The sequence below is a fragment of the Melospiza georgiana genome, chromosome 1, assembly GCF_028018845.1.
Source record: "Melospiza georgiana isolate bMelGeo1 chromosome 1, bMelGeo1.pri, whole genome shotgun sequence".
In the NCBI taxonomy this organism is placed as follows: Eukaryota; Metazoa; Chordata; class Aves; order Passeriformes; family Passerellidae; genus Melospiza; species Melospiza georgiana.
This window is the reverse complement of record NC_080430.1, coordinates 145,617,888-145,636,314: the sequence shown is the minus strand read 5'-3', so window position 1 is coordinate 145,636,314 and position 18,427 is coordinate 145,617,888. Positions and strand designations below refer to the sequence as shown.

General features: G+C 36.7%; 1 protein-coding gene across 2 annotated transcripts in view; it reads left to right on the top strand.

Annotated features, from left to right (window-relative positions):
* The window catches only part of ADCY8 (adenylate cyclase 8), a 115,889-nt gene that overhangs the window by 64,128 nt on the left and 33,334 nt on the right, over positions 1-18,427 (top strand). The window contains exons 6-8 of one of the 2 annotated variants that reach the window (XM_058018360.1): positions 5,921-6,079; positions 10,076-10,346; positions 16,055-16,252. In XM_058018360.1, coding sequence (XP_057874343.1) covers positions 5,921-6,079; positions 10,076-10,346; positions 16,055-16,252 — 628 coding nt within the window. The remainder of the gene's footprint in view (positions 1-5,920; positions 6,080-10,075; positions 10,347-16,054; positions 16,253-18,427) is intronic. The other variant, XM_058018369.1, reaches the window with a different exon arrangement.

Here is an 18,427-nt window from a genome sequence, read left to right as displayed (position 1 = left end):
TCGTTTCATTTGTTGGATCATTTCCCACTAAAAGCCATCTGAAAGAGTAACTATTATGACAGAATAAATGGTCCCAGCATGCAATATAGGCTAAACTCCAGAAATTAGATAACAGCTTGTCTTCATTAAAAGTCTGTAATTAAGTACTAATATTAAGGCAAATTCATGAGAGAGAGAAAAAAAAAGGAAAACTAAAAAAACCCCAAACAAATACACAACCAAAAATACTTCAACTGTTTCACATAACTGACTGCCCTGGCAGGATTCCTGCTTTTAGCATGAAAAAACTGCTTTTATCATAATCTGTTTAATATTAATGAAAATCATGAAGTGATCAATTCCTGTTAAAGAAATAACTCAGGCAGTAAAAGAGACTGGAATTGTTTTCATATTCCATTATTATAAATTGTTTAATTAAGTAATTATATAATAATATTATTCATCCAGTTCTGGATTCCTTCCACAGATTATTTCTCCTATGATCTACAAGGCTCTTCTTAGGATTTACAGAAGAGAGAATGTATTCACAAACTCAAAAACTGAGGTTTAACTTCATTTCTGTGTGGTGTTGGAAAGGGATGTTGTGACATATTCACAAGTTCAACCAGCACTTTTTAGACAGTTCTAAGATTGAATATAGGTTTCTCACTGAGACTTGATCATATTGTCACCTCCACATGTCCTTTCAGCCTTTGACTGAATGGAGAGAATATCAGAATAGATTTTCTTTCCCTATTTTTGCTGCTGGATGATGATATGAACTAAATCAGGTAGACACGAATGAGTTCATGCACTTCCATGACCTCTTTCCTTTGAATGCACCATGAAACACAGTAAAGGACACATTGGAAAAATGGCACAGGACTGTGTATATATACATCTATATGTATATGATTATATATATTTTTATAACATACTTTTCAAATCAAAAAGCAAACTTCTAATAATATTGTGTGCGGTCCCTTGTACTGTATTATTTTCCTGCTTCTCAGAGCACATTGACATGAGAAAGAGGAATACAGCAGTATTAACTCTGCCCATGTAGTTACAGTTTCTGTCTGAACTCAGAGCAAGTCAGTTACATTAGTGACAATATGAAGCTTCTCCAGGTAATAGTTCTGCCTACATTAGATTACAGTTCTAAATCCAAGTTAAACTCATCCTGGTGCCATTTTAAATTGGCTCTTTGGGAAAATATCTACATTAAATTGTAAATTCAACTTGTGTAAAGTTCACCTATGAAATGCTACATCCCACAGGTCACATTGCCTGCACTGTACCATTCAAAGTGTTCAGTAGTTTAGTGCATCCTGTTACCAAGCTTTTCTAAAATAATGGATATCTCCTTCATGGGCATGACACAGTTCCCAGAGTCACACTGAAAAGATCAATTACCTCACTTCATCTACTATCCTGTCATGTCAGCATCAAAAAGCTGACATTAATTTCTTCAGGAAAATTCCATAATTCTGTTGAGTCTAACCAAAATGTTCTCTATATAACTGAACCTTATGATCAAAGGACATTTCAGTTAACAGGAGACACAGGAGATCACCTATCCATCCTTCTGCTCTCAGCAGAGTCAGCTAAAACCCTTATTTACTTCAACCAGAATACGTGGACTTTCATATTTCACCTGCATGAGGATGATAATGACCATGTCTTGATGGATAAATTGAACAATCCCAGAGAATATTAGTCATCCCTGAGAAAAAGTGGAGCAGACTGGCCAACTCCACTCTTCTGAAGTCATTTTGCTTCCAGAACCAGGCAGTTGAATTCAAATTGCCTACTAGAAATGGTCTGGAACAGGATGTGAAAGGGCTTGTTGAGAATGAAAAAGCATTCTGGATTGTTTTAAGTATCTCAAAGCATAGTCAAAACCTTGCACAATTGAACTGGCCAGCACAGAAGCAGCCTGTGTGTCACTCTCAATCTCCAGGGCTGGAATTCCAGGGCACTCAGATTTTCGCAGCTACAGAAAAGGCTCAAAAGCAAATTTATGACTTTTGGCTCACCTTCTTCATGCAAATAAGAAAGGTTTAATTAACACTATAAAAATCAAATACCCATCAAAGAATGCTGACCAGGAGGAAATGCCAAGATCCAATTAAAATCATTGCAATTTTTTATCTGTGGCTAGACTGAAATGAGATGAATGGCAAAAATAACACCAGTCGCGGTTACCTCATCCTGGATAAGGTATCAAAGCACTTGTGAGGCAAAGAGGGCTGCTTTAGAGATCATCAATAATGCATTTTGTGCGTGCACTTTGTCAATGTCTCTGCAGAAAGCCTGCAAAGTAGTTGAAGAAAATATATTTTTTTTAATTAGCAGCTTCATTGACAGTTGAATAAATTTAAGAGAGAGAAGAAATAGATGTGGAATACCTGAGATTTTGCAAAATGGACTCTCTTAATTTTTTTCTCTACAATTTTTTATCTAGTACATGCTATTATTTCTGACAATATTTTTTTCTCAACAAGTTAGAATTTCCACTACTGATGAAATTGACCCAGGCTTTGTTATTTCAGGTTTTTTTTTCTTATACCTGTATGTAAACAAGACCTCCTAAAATATGTGCTAGTCTGGCTGCCAGAGAGTTAGATTTGACCATGATTAAATCCCCTTCTTTACATAATTCAGAAATCTTTTTCAGCCCACATCACTCTCAATTTTAAATAAAAAGAATAACTCCATTACTTCTTACATATTAACAAATCACCTCACTTTTAAACTTTTTTAATCTTTGCAGAGAAATTTTGAAATAAAGCAACCCATTTATTCTTTGTTCAACTTAATATCTTATAACAAAAATTTTATGAAGACTATTCTTTCCACAACAGGTTATCAGCAGTTCTCCTTTCAGTCTTGTGTTGCAAATAATGAAGTAATTTGAATGAGACTACATCACTCTTGTGCTTTGATTCATGTCCTGGACAGGGCTGTTAAAATATATTTCAGACTATGCCTGTTACTTCATGCAATCAGGTCCCCTCCTGCAATTATTTTCCCACCTATGCACACAGGAGCTGTGCATGCCAAGAGGATGCAAAGGCAGAGCCCTGCATGTGTCCCAGCACTGCAGCAGGCAGAGAAACAGAATGTCCTCAGCCAGAGGGTGCAGGCAGGAGGCCAAATCCACTCTGACTGCGGGGGAAGAGCTGAGATCAAATATCACCTGAGCAGCACATAAAGAGTTGCTGGGAGACTGGGAGACAGATAAGGCAAGGGGGAGAGGACCTTGGTTAGTGTCTGCAGTGCACTGCAGGAGGTGGTGTGGACAGCACAGCTCTGTGAGGTTTAGGACAAATGCAGAAGTCCCACGTGGATGATGGAGGATGCCAAAGCCTTCTCAGGCCATCCCCACATTTTTATGACAAAGGAAAAGTTAAATCCAGAAATACTTAGTGGCCACTCTGGAAATAGAGGGGCACATTGTTCAGTTGCAACATGGTTTGTACCTGGTCTCTCCAGGAATACCTGCATGTGTTAGTTCTCATACAAGATACATTTGTATCTGGTATTTACCAGACCCCAATTTACAGTATTTAAAATGAATAGACTAGAATAGACTAGACTAGACTAGACTAGACTAGACTAGAATAGAATAGAATAGAATAGAATAGAATAGAATAGAATAGAATAGAATAGAATTATAAGCTATTTTAGTTGGAAGGGGCCTGCGGTGACCATCTAGCCCGGCTGCCTGCCAATTCAAAGGTCACCAAAGCTAAAACACGTTAAGCCCATTGTCCAAATGCATCTTGATCATGGGCTTGGGGCATCAATCACCTCAGCAGAGAGCCTGTTTCACTGTTTGGCCACAGTCATGGAGAAGAAATGTTCCCTAATGTCCAAGCTGAACATTCACTGATGGAGCTTTGAGTTATTCCCATACTTTCAGTCACTGGATCCCAGGGAGAAGAGCTCAGCACCTCCCTCTCCCCTTCCCCTCCTCAGGAAGCTGTTAGAGAGCAATGAGGTCACACCTCAGCCTCTTCTTCTCTAAACCAGACAAACCTAGAGCCTTCAGCTGCTCATCACAGGACATGACAGTTGGTAAAATAGAAATTAAATTAGTAAAATAGCACATGTGTCTATACATGTATACAGAAAGATTACATAAATAAAGGCTATTAAAACATTTTATTAAACTTAAGCCCTTCTTATTGCTTGTATTTTTCAATGAAAAGCTTTTTGTTCAATTATTCCTCTAAATACAATTATCTTTTATTTCAAAATAAGGAAATCAAATGTAAAATGAAAAAATAATTAACTTAGTCTGAACAAAAGAAAAAGGCAGACAGGGGAAAAAAATCATGTGAGGAGGTGTGTGACAATTCCTCTAACAGTTATGAGTGTCAGTTTAGATATTTTTATAGCATATAAAAATTATTCAAAACACATTAAAATCTCACACTTCTATTAGTTGCTCTCACAACATTTAAAGTGCTTCAATGTGGATGATTTGTTGCATATCCCATCTTCCAGAGACAGATAATTGTTGCGTAATTTTGATATTTCGTTTTCTTGCTTGCATACAATGAAGGAATTTGTAAATGAAAACTATAAGCTCTAAGAACAGAGATAAATCTCTTTGAAAGTTTCTTTGTTTATTATTTTATGATTTAGTATTTTAAACCTTTCTCTCTTAGATGAATTATGTTGGTTTCCTGATGTGATGAACAGGTCTTGTAGGCAAACAACTGCACTGAGACATCATATGGCTGCCTTTCTCCAACTTTTCCTAATATTAAGGGAAGGGAAATGATGAATTCCTTCTTTTCAATTTTTCATTTTTGTGCAACTAGTTTCCATTTTAGAACTCTTGGTTTGGTTGGTTTTTTTTCCCTTACAAACTGAGCTGGTGCTCCATTGCTACAATGAAAGCCCAAGTATTGAATGCAGAAAGCAATTTACCTTTTCTCCTCTGCAGAGGACCTGTCAAGGTCATTACTGATGGATCTGAGGCAGGGGTAGTTAACTTCAGAGCAGTGAAATAGAGCTGTTTATTCCTTCCCTGCTCTGTAGTGGGATCTTGCTGTGCTTCTATTGACTTCAGTGACTGCAGGGATGAGGCTCTTTACAGACACGCAGCAGGTTTGTAGACCAGCTGTAGCAGTGTGCTTTTCCTATCCTGAACACACAATTTAAAGATTAATGAACACAAGCTCTAAGACTATTTCTGGTGCAAACAGTTATTGTCACACAAACAGAACTAGAAAAGCAGTCTCTTAACAAGTATGCTCATATTTTGTTTATTTTTGAGAGGTGAAATTGTCATCACAACCCCACAGAATGGAAAAAACAGATTTTAAACTCACATGGTTGTCATGACAGTGCAAATGGTGTTCTGAACAAATCTAGTTAAAATAATCATTCGACAAAAGGTAACTCTGGAAAATCCCAGTCAATAAAATAACATTTTTTAAAAAATTGAAAATAAGTAAAAAATACACAAGAATATAAAAGCATAGACAGGTTTGATGAAAACAGTTCCTGTTCCTGAACTGTCCACATTGTTCCCGACTGTTCCATACTGTTCCAACAGTTCTGTACTGTTCCTGAACCTTTTATAAGGTACCAAGCTAAAGCACTCAATAAGTCCAACAAAACATTTTCACTCAGATATCTTTTTCTCTCTCTATCTTTCCCTGTCTGATTGAAATAAGAAGAGTGCCACTGAGCCATGCATGCAATTAAATGCTTAATGATAACCTGGCTTTTAGAATAATTTTATCACTACTTCTACCTTTGCTGTTTAGAAAGTTCTCTCTTCATTTTACAGGCTAGACTGCACTTAGCAGCTAATTGACATCATATTTTACATCATGCCCTTTTCAAAATGATATAGAAAATTGTGGGATATATTTTCATAAGTCTGGTCTTTTTTCTTTCTTTGTGTTTTGTTTAACAGATATGTCAGATCGAGAACAAAGCACGACATTGACATGAGAATAGGGATTCATTCTGGATCTGTTCTGTGCGGAGTGCTGGGCCTGAGGAAGTGGCAGTTTGATGTCTGGTCATGGGACGTGGATATTGCAAACAAACTCGAGTCAGGTGGAATTCCTGGGTAAGGCAAAGTGTATTTGCCACAGTCAGAAAACATTGCCAAAACATTGCACTGTTAATCTTGCCAAGAGATTAACTCTTTTACATCCTTTCATCAACTGTGACCTTTTTTTTTTGCTATTTTGCAGTTGGAAAGGATTAGTGAGGCTATAGCCAATAAAGGTAGAAATGGTCTGCTTGTAGAGCCATTTGAAAAGACAAGACAAAAATATTTATTTTTCTTTGTTATCCTGATTTTCTCAAAAAGATCCATATTTTGTTTTCAGCCCTCATAGTCCTCAGAGGTAGCTCAAATTTCCCAGTTAGATGTCAACCATTCATGAGATTTTCCAAGCTTCTCTCACCTTTTTCATTCAAATGATACTATGAGGTACAAAGCTATAATTTGTTCTATTTTATAATGCACAAACTGTGGGAAGAAATTATATTTTCCTGGGTCAATAGTCTAATAGCAAGTTGTTATGAACAGCAGGATCTCTGTTAATATAATTTGTCAAAATAATTTAATGCTTTAGTAGATGTTTTGAGATATTTATCTTAACCTGTCTATATGTGAAAATGCATGGTTTACCACTAAAAAAAGCCTGGTTTCTTTCTTTATCTGAGTGTCTGATGTGGCTGATTCACCTGAAAGTTGAATGGTATTTCTGCTTGATATGGCCTATATATCCTGTTAGTTTGGAAGCTACAAATCCTAGATTTGAACAGTCGTGATTGCAGGAATCTTCTGTTCACTTTCAGTCCCACCTGCCATAGATGAAAAATGTAGAAAAGATCACCTATACAATTCCAATTTTAGCCATAGAATTTGGAAGCAATATCAGCAGACATCTTTATGTGGAAAAAATCTAAATGGTGCTGTCACCTTGAATGACAGAGATTTTAAGTCATCAAAACTGAGTCATGTGCTGTCCTCCCTACACACACATCAGGATCTGTCAGAGCTGTCATGTTCCCAGGAAATTGGAAGGAAATTTTCTTCATATATTGCAAATGCAGGCCCCTTGCACATTTCTACATAGTAAACCTTTATTCTAATATATCTTCTTGGAATTAGCAGAAAATGAAATTCTGTATGCTTTGAGAACAACTTCTGTACTCTGCATATGTCACCCATGTGTAAAATTTCAGAAAAAATTTCATTGTCTGCTGCTTATCCCATGTGATAGGCCAGATGACTAAGAGGATGCTTTGTTCACATGAGCAAATTAATAATCTAAGTTTCACCATTCACATCTGCAAAAAGCAGAGTCTATTGCTGTTAATGTGTGCAAGCTGTATGGCTATTAATGAATAACCCAGAAAATGCACAGATAAAATGCTGCAGATAAAATGCCTGGCAGGTTTTCAGTCTGCCAGAGCAGAGTGATTTCCTGGATACCAGTGTGCCAGCAGAACAAAGCCTGTGTGTGACAGCAATGAACCAAGTCCCTCAGAATAGTGATTTACATCAGAGTTTCCTAGTGTGCAGAGCAGATTTAATAGATCAGTTAAATTCATTTCAGCCTCACCTTACTTCTCCCTGCCACTAGCACCCAAATCCCCCTGCTTATTGCAATACTGAGGTCATTCCCTTTCCTAGAGCAGCTTCACCAGGAAAGCTGCCCTGGGTTGTGAGCGGTGCTGCTCTCAGGGTGTGAAACAAGGGCAAAGATGAACTGCAGCATTTTCCTGAGGGCATAGTGGAGGGAGGCAGCTGAGGATGGGAAATGTCCTTTTACCCATCCTGAGAGCAGGAAAGGGGCTCTGCTCTCCCCCTGAATGCCTGTGTGTGCCCCTGAGCCCCATCCACCTTGGGAGATGCAGGGAGAGATTGCACCTGACAGAAGGAGCATAACCCCAGAGCAGCTGCCATGGGGAAGGCTCTTAGGAGCACTGAGAAAAAAAATGGCAATTTCCAGTTTTCTGAGAGTAAAAAAATGTGTCCACAGCACCTGAGAAGGACATCTTGTGATCTTGTAGTCAGTGACATTCTGCCAGGATTCCATTTTCTAATAGTTTTTACTTAGTGTATGTGGTTATTACTCTGCAGTAGTGAATTGCATAAATCCTAGGTAATAATTAATTTTCAATGATGTCTCAATGACAGGTATCATCTAACACTGCAGGCCTGATATGCTTTCAAGAGTAAGTCAGGCAATATTTTTTGACTTCAATACTCAGGTTCCCAATGTACTGTATTTGTAGAAAATTAAAAGATATCTCTTCACATTTAAAGTTTTTTTAAGCAAGCAGTACAAAACATGAAGCCAGAAAATACTTATAATCTGCCAACTATTTATTAATACCTGACCCATTTAAGGATATCACATTAATAGCTATCTCCATACTCTGGTAAAGCTGCTATCATATCCATCACAAAATCCATATTTCAAGGCTTTATTTCCTAAATTATATTAGTTGAATCTAAAGAGAGAGATAGTCACCTTGGCAACAAGTGTATCACTTTCTCTTTCTTTTTTCTTTTTTTTTTTCTTTAGTTTCTTTAGATTGGTACTTTACTTAAATCAATTTAGCCTTTTTGGATTTCTTAGGGCTAGGAATTTCATCATCTTTCTGAGAGGTCAAATGCTTTGCTGTTTCAGTCCTGGACAAAAGTTGCTTGTATTTGAAAGACATTTTTACTGGGTTTTATAATGAGTTTTACTGATTTTTCACTACAAAATACTACTAATCTCTGTGATTATTATAACAGCATGACTTTAGAAAGAGAAAGCTGTACAAAACCTGGGAAGAACCAGGGAATTTGAGACAGCTTAAAAATGACTGGGATACAAATTTTTGATTTTTTAATTAGATATTGATATTGAGTGCTCCACATGGACAGTTTGTGCCAAGTTGTGATACTCCTGGGCACTTCACACTGCTTAAATACAACCAGGACTTTTTTTTCTAGCAATGCATATACATGATATATGACCTTACAGTCTTTTATTCCATCATAGTATTATGCAGTTTAATTCTGTATTTGCATCCTTTGAGTTACAAAAGGAATTCCCAAGGGACTTGCTAGGACCATTCCATTGGCAGGAAGAAGCCAAATTGTGGTGCCTGAGAAAAGCAATGTAGCTATGTGTCATCAAGAAAGGATCAAGAATTTCAAGTCACTCTAAATATTAGGAGTCTGTAATGCAAGTCTGTCTTTCAGAAAGTGACATACACTCGAAGTTTAAAAAATCAGCTGGTTTAAAGTCACTACAACTATTTTATTTGGGCCAGATAAATGCTTAATGAGCAACTCTCACTTGATTCATGATGCTGCGTTGTAGAGTATAGCATAGCCAACCACGTTGATGTTCTCTAGATGTGTCTGCAATTCTCCTACATGCAGGAACATGAAGATTCCTTAAAAATGGTTTGGATAGAAGACATCCAAATTTCTATCATACCACTGCAAAATTTGAGCTCTTTTGGATATGATCTCTTATATTCAACTTCACTTTGGCCAAAGCTTACAGAACTCATTGCCTGGTCTTAATAGAAATCATTATGTTGCTTGCCTTTGCATAGTTCTCCTATTTCCCTCATTCACTTCAGGTGCAATCAGACCACTAATTTCAAATGTTTAAGCTACCTCAGGAAAGTGAAGGAAATTAAAGACCTTCACATAAACTGCTCCAATGCCTACCATTTATTTTTCTCTCAACATACTTCCCTGAAGTACAATTTTCTTTCACTCAGAATAGCATTTTACTTGGGAAGGTCCCCCATTAAACTATTAACTATGAGCAAAGGTATCAGGTGTGGATGTTAAAGTGTCTTTCCTGTGACAGGACTTTGTGCATTAATGACATCTTATTAATGTAAACATATTTTGAGGTTATTTGACCACAAATAAAGCTCATGTTTTTAAATGCACTACTTAATTTTCATTGTTTGCAATATAAAGCCTTGTGTTTATGCATGATGTTAAACAATATAGAGTTCAAAACTTCCTTCTAACATATGCATAGTAGAGCCCAATCAGTATTTGCTACTACTTATTTCACCTATGCAGGAGGATTCACATCTCCAAAGCCACTCTGGACTGCCTGAACGGGGATTATAAAGTTGAAGAAGGGCACGGCAAAGAGCGCAATGAATTCCTGAGGAAACATAACATTGAGACTTATTTAATTAAACAGCCTGAGGAGAGTCTGTTGACTTTACCTGAAGATATTGTGAAAGAGGCTGTCAGCTCCTCTGACAGGAGAAACAGTGGAGCTACATTTACAGAGGGATCCTGGAGCCCTGAACTCCCATTTGATAACATAGTGGGAAAACAAAACGTAAGTCAAACTTCCTTTAATGTCACTGAGATGAATGCATGATTGAGTGCACTTCAACAATGGAGGCCTCAGAGGAGGAAACTTCATCTCTAACCTTTATTCTAACATGTACTCTAACAGCAGAGGATTGAAGAAATTGTTTCAAGGCAGAAAAATCATGTATCTAAACTGGGAAAATGCCAGTGAAGCAGAGATTTTGGGTTCATTGTTTGTTTTTTTTTCTTTTTCCCAACTGAAATTAAATGCTGCATGGCTTAGTTTTAATTGAACCACTCCACAAAGTAATTAAAAATAAATCTAATGTTACTAAACTATTGGAACATTCTAGTGAGAGTGTTTATCTCATTGCACAGCTTCAATATAGGGCCATCAAATTAAAAGGATGAGGGAAAGGGCATTTTCCCAGGGGAAAACACATAAAGTAGTTTACTGACATATGAGGGAAGGAAGCAAAAAGCACCTTGTGAAATCAGGTTCTTAATGTCTCACTTTTTAAAAAAAAATATTAAAAACTCATACTCTTAGAGACAATTAAAGTTCGCTAGCAGATGAGTTAGACTTTAAGGACATCTGTAGCTCAAAAGAAATATGAGATTATAGCATCTTCTCCTGATCAGATATTTTCCAAAATCACTGCATGGCTGATTGCAGCAGCCTGGGAACCAACAATTCTTGTATGGTAAAAAAATCATTATTGTTTAGAGGAACTAAAGATGCAAAGGTTAAAATGCCCTCAGACTCCACTCTTCCCACTGCACTTGGAGGATTGATGAGTCTTTATAACACCCGGTCAGCTGAAGTTTTCCTTCATTTTCTTTGAGGGATCTGTAATGACATGATAGATCCTCTCTTCTGCTGCACACCCTTATTCCTACTTGTCTGAACTGTCTGTTGAACACTGTTGTGTGGAGGTCTTGCTTTTGTCAACCGTCTTCTGCTTCGTACAAATGTGCTCAGAAGTGATAAAATCTCACAATCAGTCAGCCCACAGCAGTAGCTTCATCTCTTCAAACTGAATTGGAGCATTGCACAGTTTGCTGTTCTATAAAACACCTGTTTTATATGTGTTCTGTACATCTGTGCATCTGCATGTACACTGCCTTACAGTATTCTCTGTATTTTGTTGACCTGTCTCTATATTGTCACTTCATTAGGAATAGAGATATGGGTGCATGCTGCTGTCAATATCTTGTGATCTCTCTCTATATCTTTCCCTTTAAGATATTCCAATTTCTGTAGTCCAAAGAAATCTGGGCAGAGTAGGCTTTCATTTTTTTGGTCATTTTCCCAGCTAAACCTGATCTTGATGCTATTAAAGAGAAATAAAAAAATAAAGGATTATTTTTTATCCGTTTTTATCCAATTATTGAACAACTCCTAGTACTAGTAAAAAGGACTTGAAAGTAATTGAAGTAGGCATAGCTTAACAGCTTCTTTAAAACTTTTTTTTTCTTATGGCAATAAACAATCTACTTTTAGAACAGCTTCTCACAGGTTTTTTTAAAGAATTTGAAGTGGTGTTGGGAAAAGCTGTAATTTTATATAACACAGTTTAACAATAAGCCTTTTGGTGGAGACAGGATTTTAAAAATCTGATGTTCCATGTATGATTCAATTATTATGTAATTTTTAATTTACAGTTGGACAATAGGCAGTATTGCTCATAAATAATGTATTTTAGCTAAAAAATTCAGATGATGGATTTAAATTATACTAGGACGTAGTAGCATTTTCCAGAGGTGTGTCAGTCTTGGACAGAATAAGCATTTAATAACACTAATTAAGCAGCTTAAAGGTCACTGTCAGCAGCAGGCTTTGAGAATTGTAGAAGCAGCAACCCAACAGTGAATCACTCTGTATGTTTGAATATTTGCCAATTGAATTTAAATTATTTCTTTACCCAATATAAATTACAACAAATTTTGAGCAATTGATCACATGTATCTTACTTTTAACTCTAGTTATGTTAGGAAGCATGTGAAAAGAAATCTCTGGGGTATTCTTAAGCTAAACTCAATTTATCCCAACACACACTCATTACCTTGAACTGGTGCTCTATGAACAGCCTGAATCACTGAATTGTAGATGTGTTTATGTGAGTAAGAAACAAATAACCACTTTTTATGTAGGCAGTCACAGATATTAGCAAAAACTACACCTATAGCCCAGTTGTCACTATGTTCCCTTGCTTTGATTGTGAGGTAAGCCAAGAGTGCAAGTTCTTGTCTGAAATTTTGACATGTCCAATATAAATGGAGGTTTCTGGTACTGAAACAAGTGTCTAGGCTTCTTTCTTAAAGCAAAGAAAATTGGACAGAAATTATTTTATTTCAAGAGAGAAAAGACCTCCTCCTCTAGAATGAATTAATGACTGTTGGATTTCTTCCATGTACCTTAGAAAAGGAGTAGCTGAAAGCATAACATGGTCGCTGGATGTGCTGGTGGAGGCACCTGATGGTCCTGTCAGGATGTGAATTGGGAAAAACAGCATATTAAAATATCTGTCTTCTATAGGTGTACCTTAGTAGAGGTTGTAGTAAAGCTTAATAGTGAGCATAGAAACTATACTAAAAGACTGCCAAGATGACAGACAAGTCTAAAGAAAAGGGTGGAAATCAGTTCAAAGCCAAGGTACCCGTGTGTTGCAGCTGCCCCATTGTTATTATTGTGGTTATTTCTGTGCTGAGGTGCCCCAGCACTCCCCAGCTGTGCTCACCACTGACCAGTGGTACCATGGTGTCCCTGTGTCTTGTTCCACACTTTCTGGCTCCTGACTATTGTCCAGTCCCAAAGCATCTCTGCTGACCACAGCTACATGTGATTGGGCAACTGAAAGTATCTGGAGTGTGTATTGGAAGAAATAGAAGTTTAGACACTGAACAAGGAGACACCAAACTTGTACACACCCTCATTTAGGTGTCTTCCTCTTGAGGTAAATCCTACCTCCAACCTGTCTTTTTAAGCATGTGACCTTTTATTTTCCTATTTCCTTCCAAAACATGATGCTCACAGTATGAAAAAAGTAATTCAAAACCTTCCTAAGATTTTCTAAATAACACAGATTAAAAATTTCCATTCTTGTTGAGAGCTGTGTTCTTGGACTTTTTTACAGGAAAACTTCCCAGAAAGGAATTAAAACTAATCTTTTAAAGTCTCTGTAAAATTTGTTTAAAGTTGGAAGTTTATTATTTTTGTTTGTTTTAATTAATCTTTCAGTTTCAGATGCAAGTTTGGCTAGGGTTTGTTGTTTTGTTGGGGTTTTTTTTAAAGAATTTTGTGTTTGTTCTTGTATGATCAATGGTTATTGTCAGCATCAGAAAACTTCAAAAACCCATTGGAGAATTCATAACTGTGTCTTCCATAGAGCTGCTCACAATAGTGAAGGAGAGATAATAGGAAGAGTCAATATTTCTTTGTGTTTGCATAAAGAAGTCTTAAAAGATGCAGAGCAAAGAGGGGGATAAGAGAAAAAATGTGGTTAGGATTTATTCTTTAGACAATAATTTGCATGATGTTTTTTCATTGCTTTTATATCTAAACACAGGAAGCAGTTTTCTTAAGTATGTGCATGTAGATGAGGGAGAGAAAATGATGAAACAAAAATATGAATTTCCTTGTTATATTGTGAATATAAATACAAATTCAGAGTCTATTTTTGCAAAATACTACAGGCACCATGTCCATAGTGGTGATACGTCATGTTCATCTACCATGAGATGTAAAACACTTCATACATTCAGCAAGGAGACAAGCCTTCATATCAATCACAACTTAAAATTGAATTTTAACCAAAATATAGTTGCTTAACAGGATGAACTGAGATTATTTTCCTTGTATAAATAAAACAAAATGCTCATCAAAAACATCAGGGATGTTCTCCACCCTTATTTCCAGTGCAGAAACAGAAATACAATGTAATTCTGAGGAATCAATTTACACACCACCATCTGATGTGATCTTATCCTTTAGCAGGGACTTCAGACACACTCATGCCCTTTCAGACACCACAAATAGATAAAAGCTTTTCTTCCTAGCTCAGTTTAAAAGAGATAGGAGTACTTAAACTAAAGTAGTGTCACAGTGTGTAATAATATAGCATTTATCCACTTGCCTTGATTGTTTCTTCCCAGGTCAAGATATGAGTTCAGACATATCTGAAACCTGAGCATGAGAAAAGTTTCTTTTATACTGTGTTTTTCTCCTAATGTTGATAATAGTGATTTGCTAGACAGGAGAAGGGAGGATTCAAGTTAAGTGTCATCCCAAACCTTCTCTACTGAAACCCTTTTTCTACTAAACAAACAGGAAAACTTCTTTTCACTTTAAAACAGAGAGAAAATTTTCTGCCTGTATTTTGGGATCTTAAATTACTGTTAATAAGATGGAATATGAAATACTATCTGTGACTACAGAGTCCATAGACTTGATTTTAGGATTGTAAGGAAAGTTGTCACCTGGGCTTTGGCAGTGGGTACTTGAGACCCTTCCTGTGTTTTAATGTGCTGCCCAGATTCATTAGAATATGTTTGTTTACTATAGTTTGAATATTATCAAGGGAAACCTGCCTATAGCATTTGCCCAATGTAATCCTGTGATAAAAAAGAATTTGTATCAGAGAATTCTTTTGTATCACCCCTGGCTTTTCAGGGGCATCTGATGACAGAACATCCTGAGTTCCTGATTCAACAATGCCCAAGAGGAGACAGAGCTGAAGGTCTTTTCAGGAAGGACCTGTGGAATAACTTTTCTCAGGCAGAATTTTATTTCCCACCCATAATAATGCTGAAATGTCTTATGCTATGATGTATGAAGTTTCACATCCTTTCCATTCATTAACATTTCTTAACCCTTGGGAATATTACAGTAGTAGAGTTTCTTTTCCCATTCAAGTGGGAAAGAGCTGCTTCACTGTGGTTTGTGCCATGAAATGGCACCATGAAATGGGAATGAGTTATTCTCTTTATGAAAGCAAAATCTATCTCTTTGCTGAAGTTGAAACACCCTTCATACTATATCTGCTAGAATTCCTTTGTGAAGCAAAAGTATTTTCATTTTTTCCTTTGATTAGTCATTGAAATACCAAAGGAATAATGCATTTGAGATGATATTTTAAATACTAATATGAATTACAGTTAAATTAAATCATATAGCCTAACTGTAATGTAGATTGGCTGAAATATACCAGTAGTGAAGAAGAACATATTATCTGAAAACCCAAGCTGAAGTAATCAGAAATGTCACCTTCTTCACTCCTGACTAAGTGATCTGTTCCTTAACTACACACATGCAGTGACTTTGAGATAAGAAAAACTTCAGTACTCCTTTGTTTTGGATTTTGTTTTATATAGCTTCCATTCTTATTTAATAAAACACACCATTGAGTCAGATATTCTGCTGTGATTTTGGTGTGTACTCCCCTCATGCATGCTTTAATAATTAAATATCAGATTTGAAAAGTGGAATATAGTCCTAATGCCCAGTGCAGCAACAAACCTCCCAGCCTGTACAAAAGAAGGCATTAAAATTCCCCCCTTGATGTACTGTATGTGTCTAGTGGAACAGAGTTATTATTTTACACTTCTATAGATTTCATTGAATGAATTGCATGGAATGCTGTAATGGTTTGCAATGCAACATGAACTAAAACATTGCATTTTTAACCCAAGGGGACCAGCAGGTTTATTCTGTTTGCATGTGCTTTCCCCTAGACTCTGGCTGCCCTAACAAGAAATTCAATAAATCTGCTTCCAAACCATCTTGCACAAGCTTTGCATGTCCAGTCTGGGCCTGAGGAAATTAACAAGCGAATAGAGCACACCATCGACTTACGGAGTGGCGATAAATTGAGAAGAGAGCATATCAAGCCTTTTTCACTGATGTTTAAAGACTCCAGCCTGGAGCATAAGGTAGCTGGGGCTTGGTAGCTGCAATATTAACAACTCAAATTGTAATAAATGTTCACTGAAGTAGAAAAGCTGTAGGTTCTGGCCTGTGTTGTTTTTTTCTTGCTTTGTTTTTCTTTTTCATTTTGTTTCAGTTTTCATAAGGCGGGGCTGAGCTAGAGTTCATAATACACAGTGACATGATGCAGGTGCTATAATGCTGAAATGATTGCATTTCCTTGTTGGAAAATATGTACACTGAACAAACTCAGTTTCTGAAAACAACAACCACTGGCTGGGTTGAACTTGGTATCGAGTACAAGCAGTTTTCTGTCAGATGGCAGGTTACTTTGGCGCTGATGGTGATTGAGCATATTAATAAACTTACATTTCTATTCAAAAAATACATATCTATATTTATGTAGATATGTTCCTTCCATTTAGTCATAGAATCCCTCTGATGTCTTCCATGCAGCTGCAATATTTATTTCAAGTCAAGAGTAATTTTTCAACTCTCTGTTTTAAACATCCCTCTTAAAAAAACTGTTTCTAAGAGCTAAATATGGTTCGTGTCTTTGCTTCTCCTCAACAGCAATATGATCTCATTAACTTCTCTTTCAGTCTACATTGAGATGTAAGTTATAAGTTTTAAAAGAAAAGGTAATGGGAGAATACTCCTTGAAAGCTGATGTTATGGAGTGAAACTGCACAGGTCTCAAATAATTTCATTGACTTTCCTTGATAGTCTCACTTGCAATGACAGTGCAGCGACAGCAGGTCTGCAATGCTATGTGCATTTGACTGAAAGGAAATAAAAATAGCAGGGAAATGAAAGCATGGGGGCTCACTTCTCCATCAACACTCTAACTTCCACTGGAAAACAGACATTTGTACTTGATTTATGAGAGACTAGTCCTCAGGAAGGCTGATTAGTGAGAGCTTTATCCCAACTGGAAAAGAAAAATTCTACTTGAAGTATACCTAAGCCCGTATTGCACTGGTAATCTTGAAGAAGAAATAACAAATGCTTGCTAAAACAGAAATACAAGATTGCATTTCCTCATGAGGAGTTACACAGAGACACAAGATAGAACCCCCAAAACCAAATTATCCACAAATAATTATCTGCTGAAAAGGAAGATATGAAGATACTTCTTTCAGTGCAGTCATCATGCAAAGCTGACACAGACCCAGAGCAAGAGAAATTCAAGATCTCCGATATCAAATTAATTACTGCATAAAGTCCCAGAAGTCATGAATGATCATTAATCTTTTCAAGATACAAGATAAAATAATATGGTGAAAGAATCTGAATTTTTTTGGTTAAAGGAGGAAACAGCCTGATCACAAACAACTTGATGAATGAGCAAACTTGTCAGTGGCTCACCTTGCCTTACTGTGCTATTTAATCACACAAGGCCCAAGCATGGACTGGTGTAAAAGGACACTGCCCAGAATCAGAACCCATATCCAGAAAATAAACTCTCTTATTATTTTATATTTCACACTTGTCAGCCACAAAGAAAAACTATAAGGATAGTGTAGAATTCAATTTAAATGCAATTTAAGAAAATAAATAAGATCCATGCCCTAATCCACCACATTACATAATTCAGATTTAAATTATTAATAAAGTTTTTAATTGCATCTGAATGAAAAAAAAAGTCTACTTAAAAGTTAAAATTTTTAGCAGATTTGGTACATTTTCTTCCCAGTAAGATATTTCCAATTGAGAATTGGACTGCAGTCTTTGGAGAATTATGCTTTCATTCAATATTTCCTTAGGTGTTAGTCCCAACTAGTAGCACAGGCAATAGAAATATAAAATCCATTCAGCAAAGTTGACTGAGTCTTCTCTCTGTTCCACAAATTAATCCAGTTTCTCATGTTAGGAAGGAGCGAAGTTCTAAAAAATGTCACCACTGCTTTATTTGCTCTGGCACATCCACCACCAACAGCTGGGCAGCCTCTGGTCAGCTCCTCCTTGCTTCTGCTCAGGATGCTCAGATAGTGATGGGAAATGTACCAGGATACAGAGGAATGATGTGGATTAAGGGAAGATGAATCATGGTGTCCTCCTTGTGGACAGGAGCAATTACCTTATGGGACAGCATGGGAAATGTCCCTTCCCTCCTGCATGTACAGTAATTACAGTTTTGTCCTTTTAACCTTAGTGTTTAACCATAGGTTTCAGGAAGT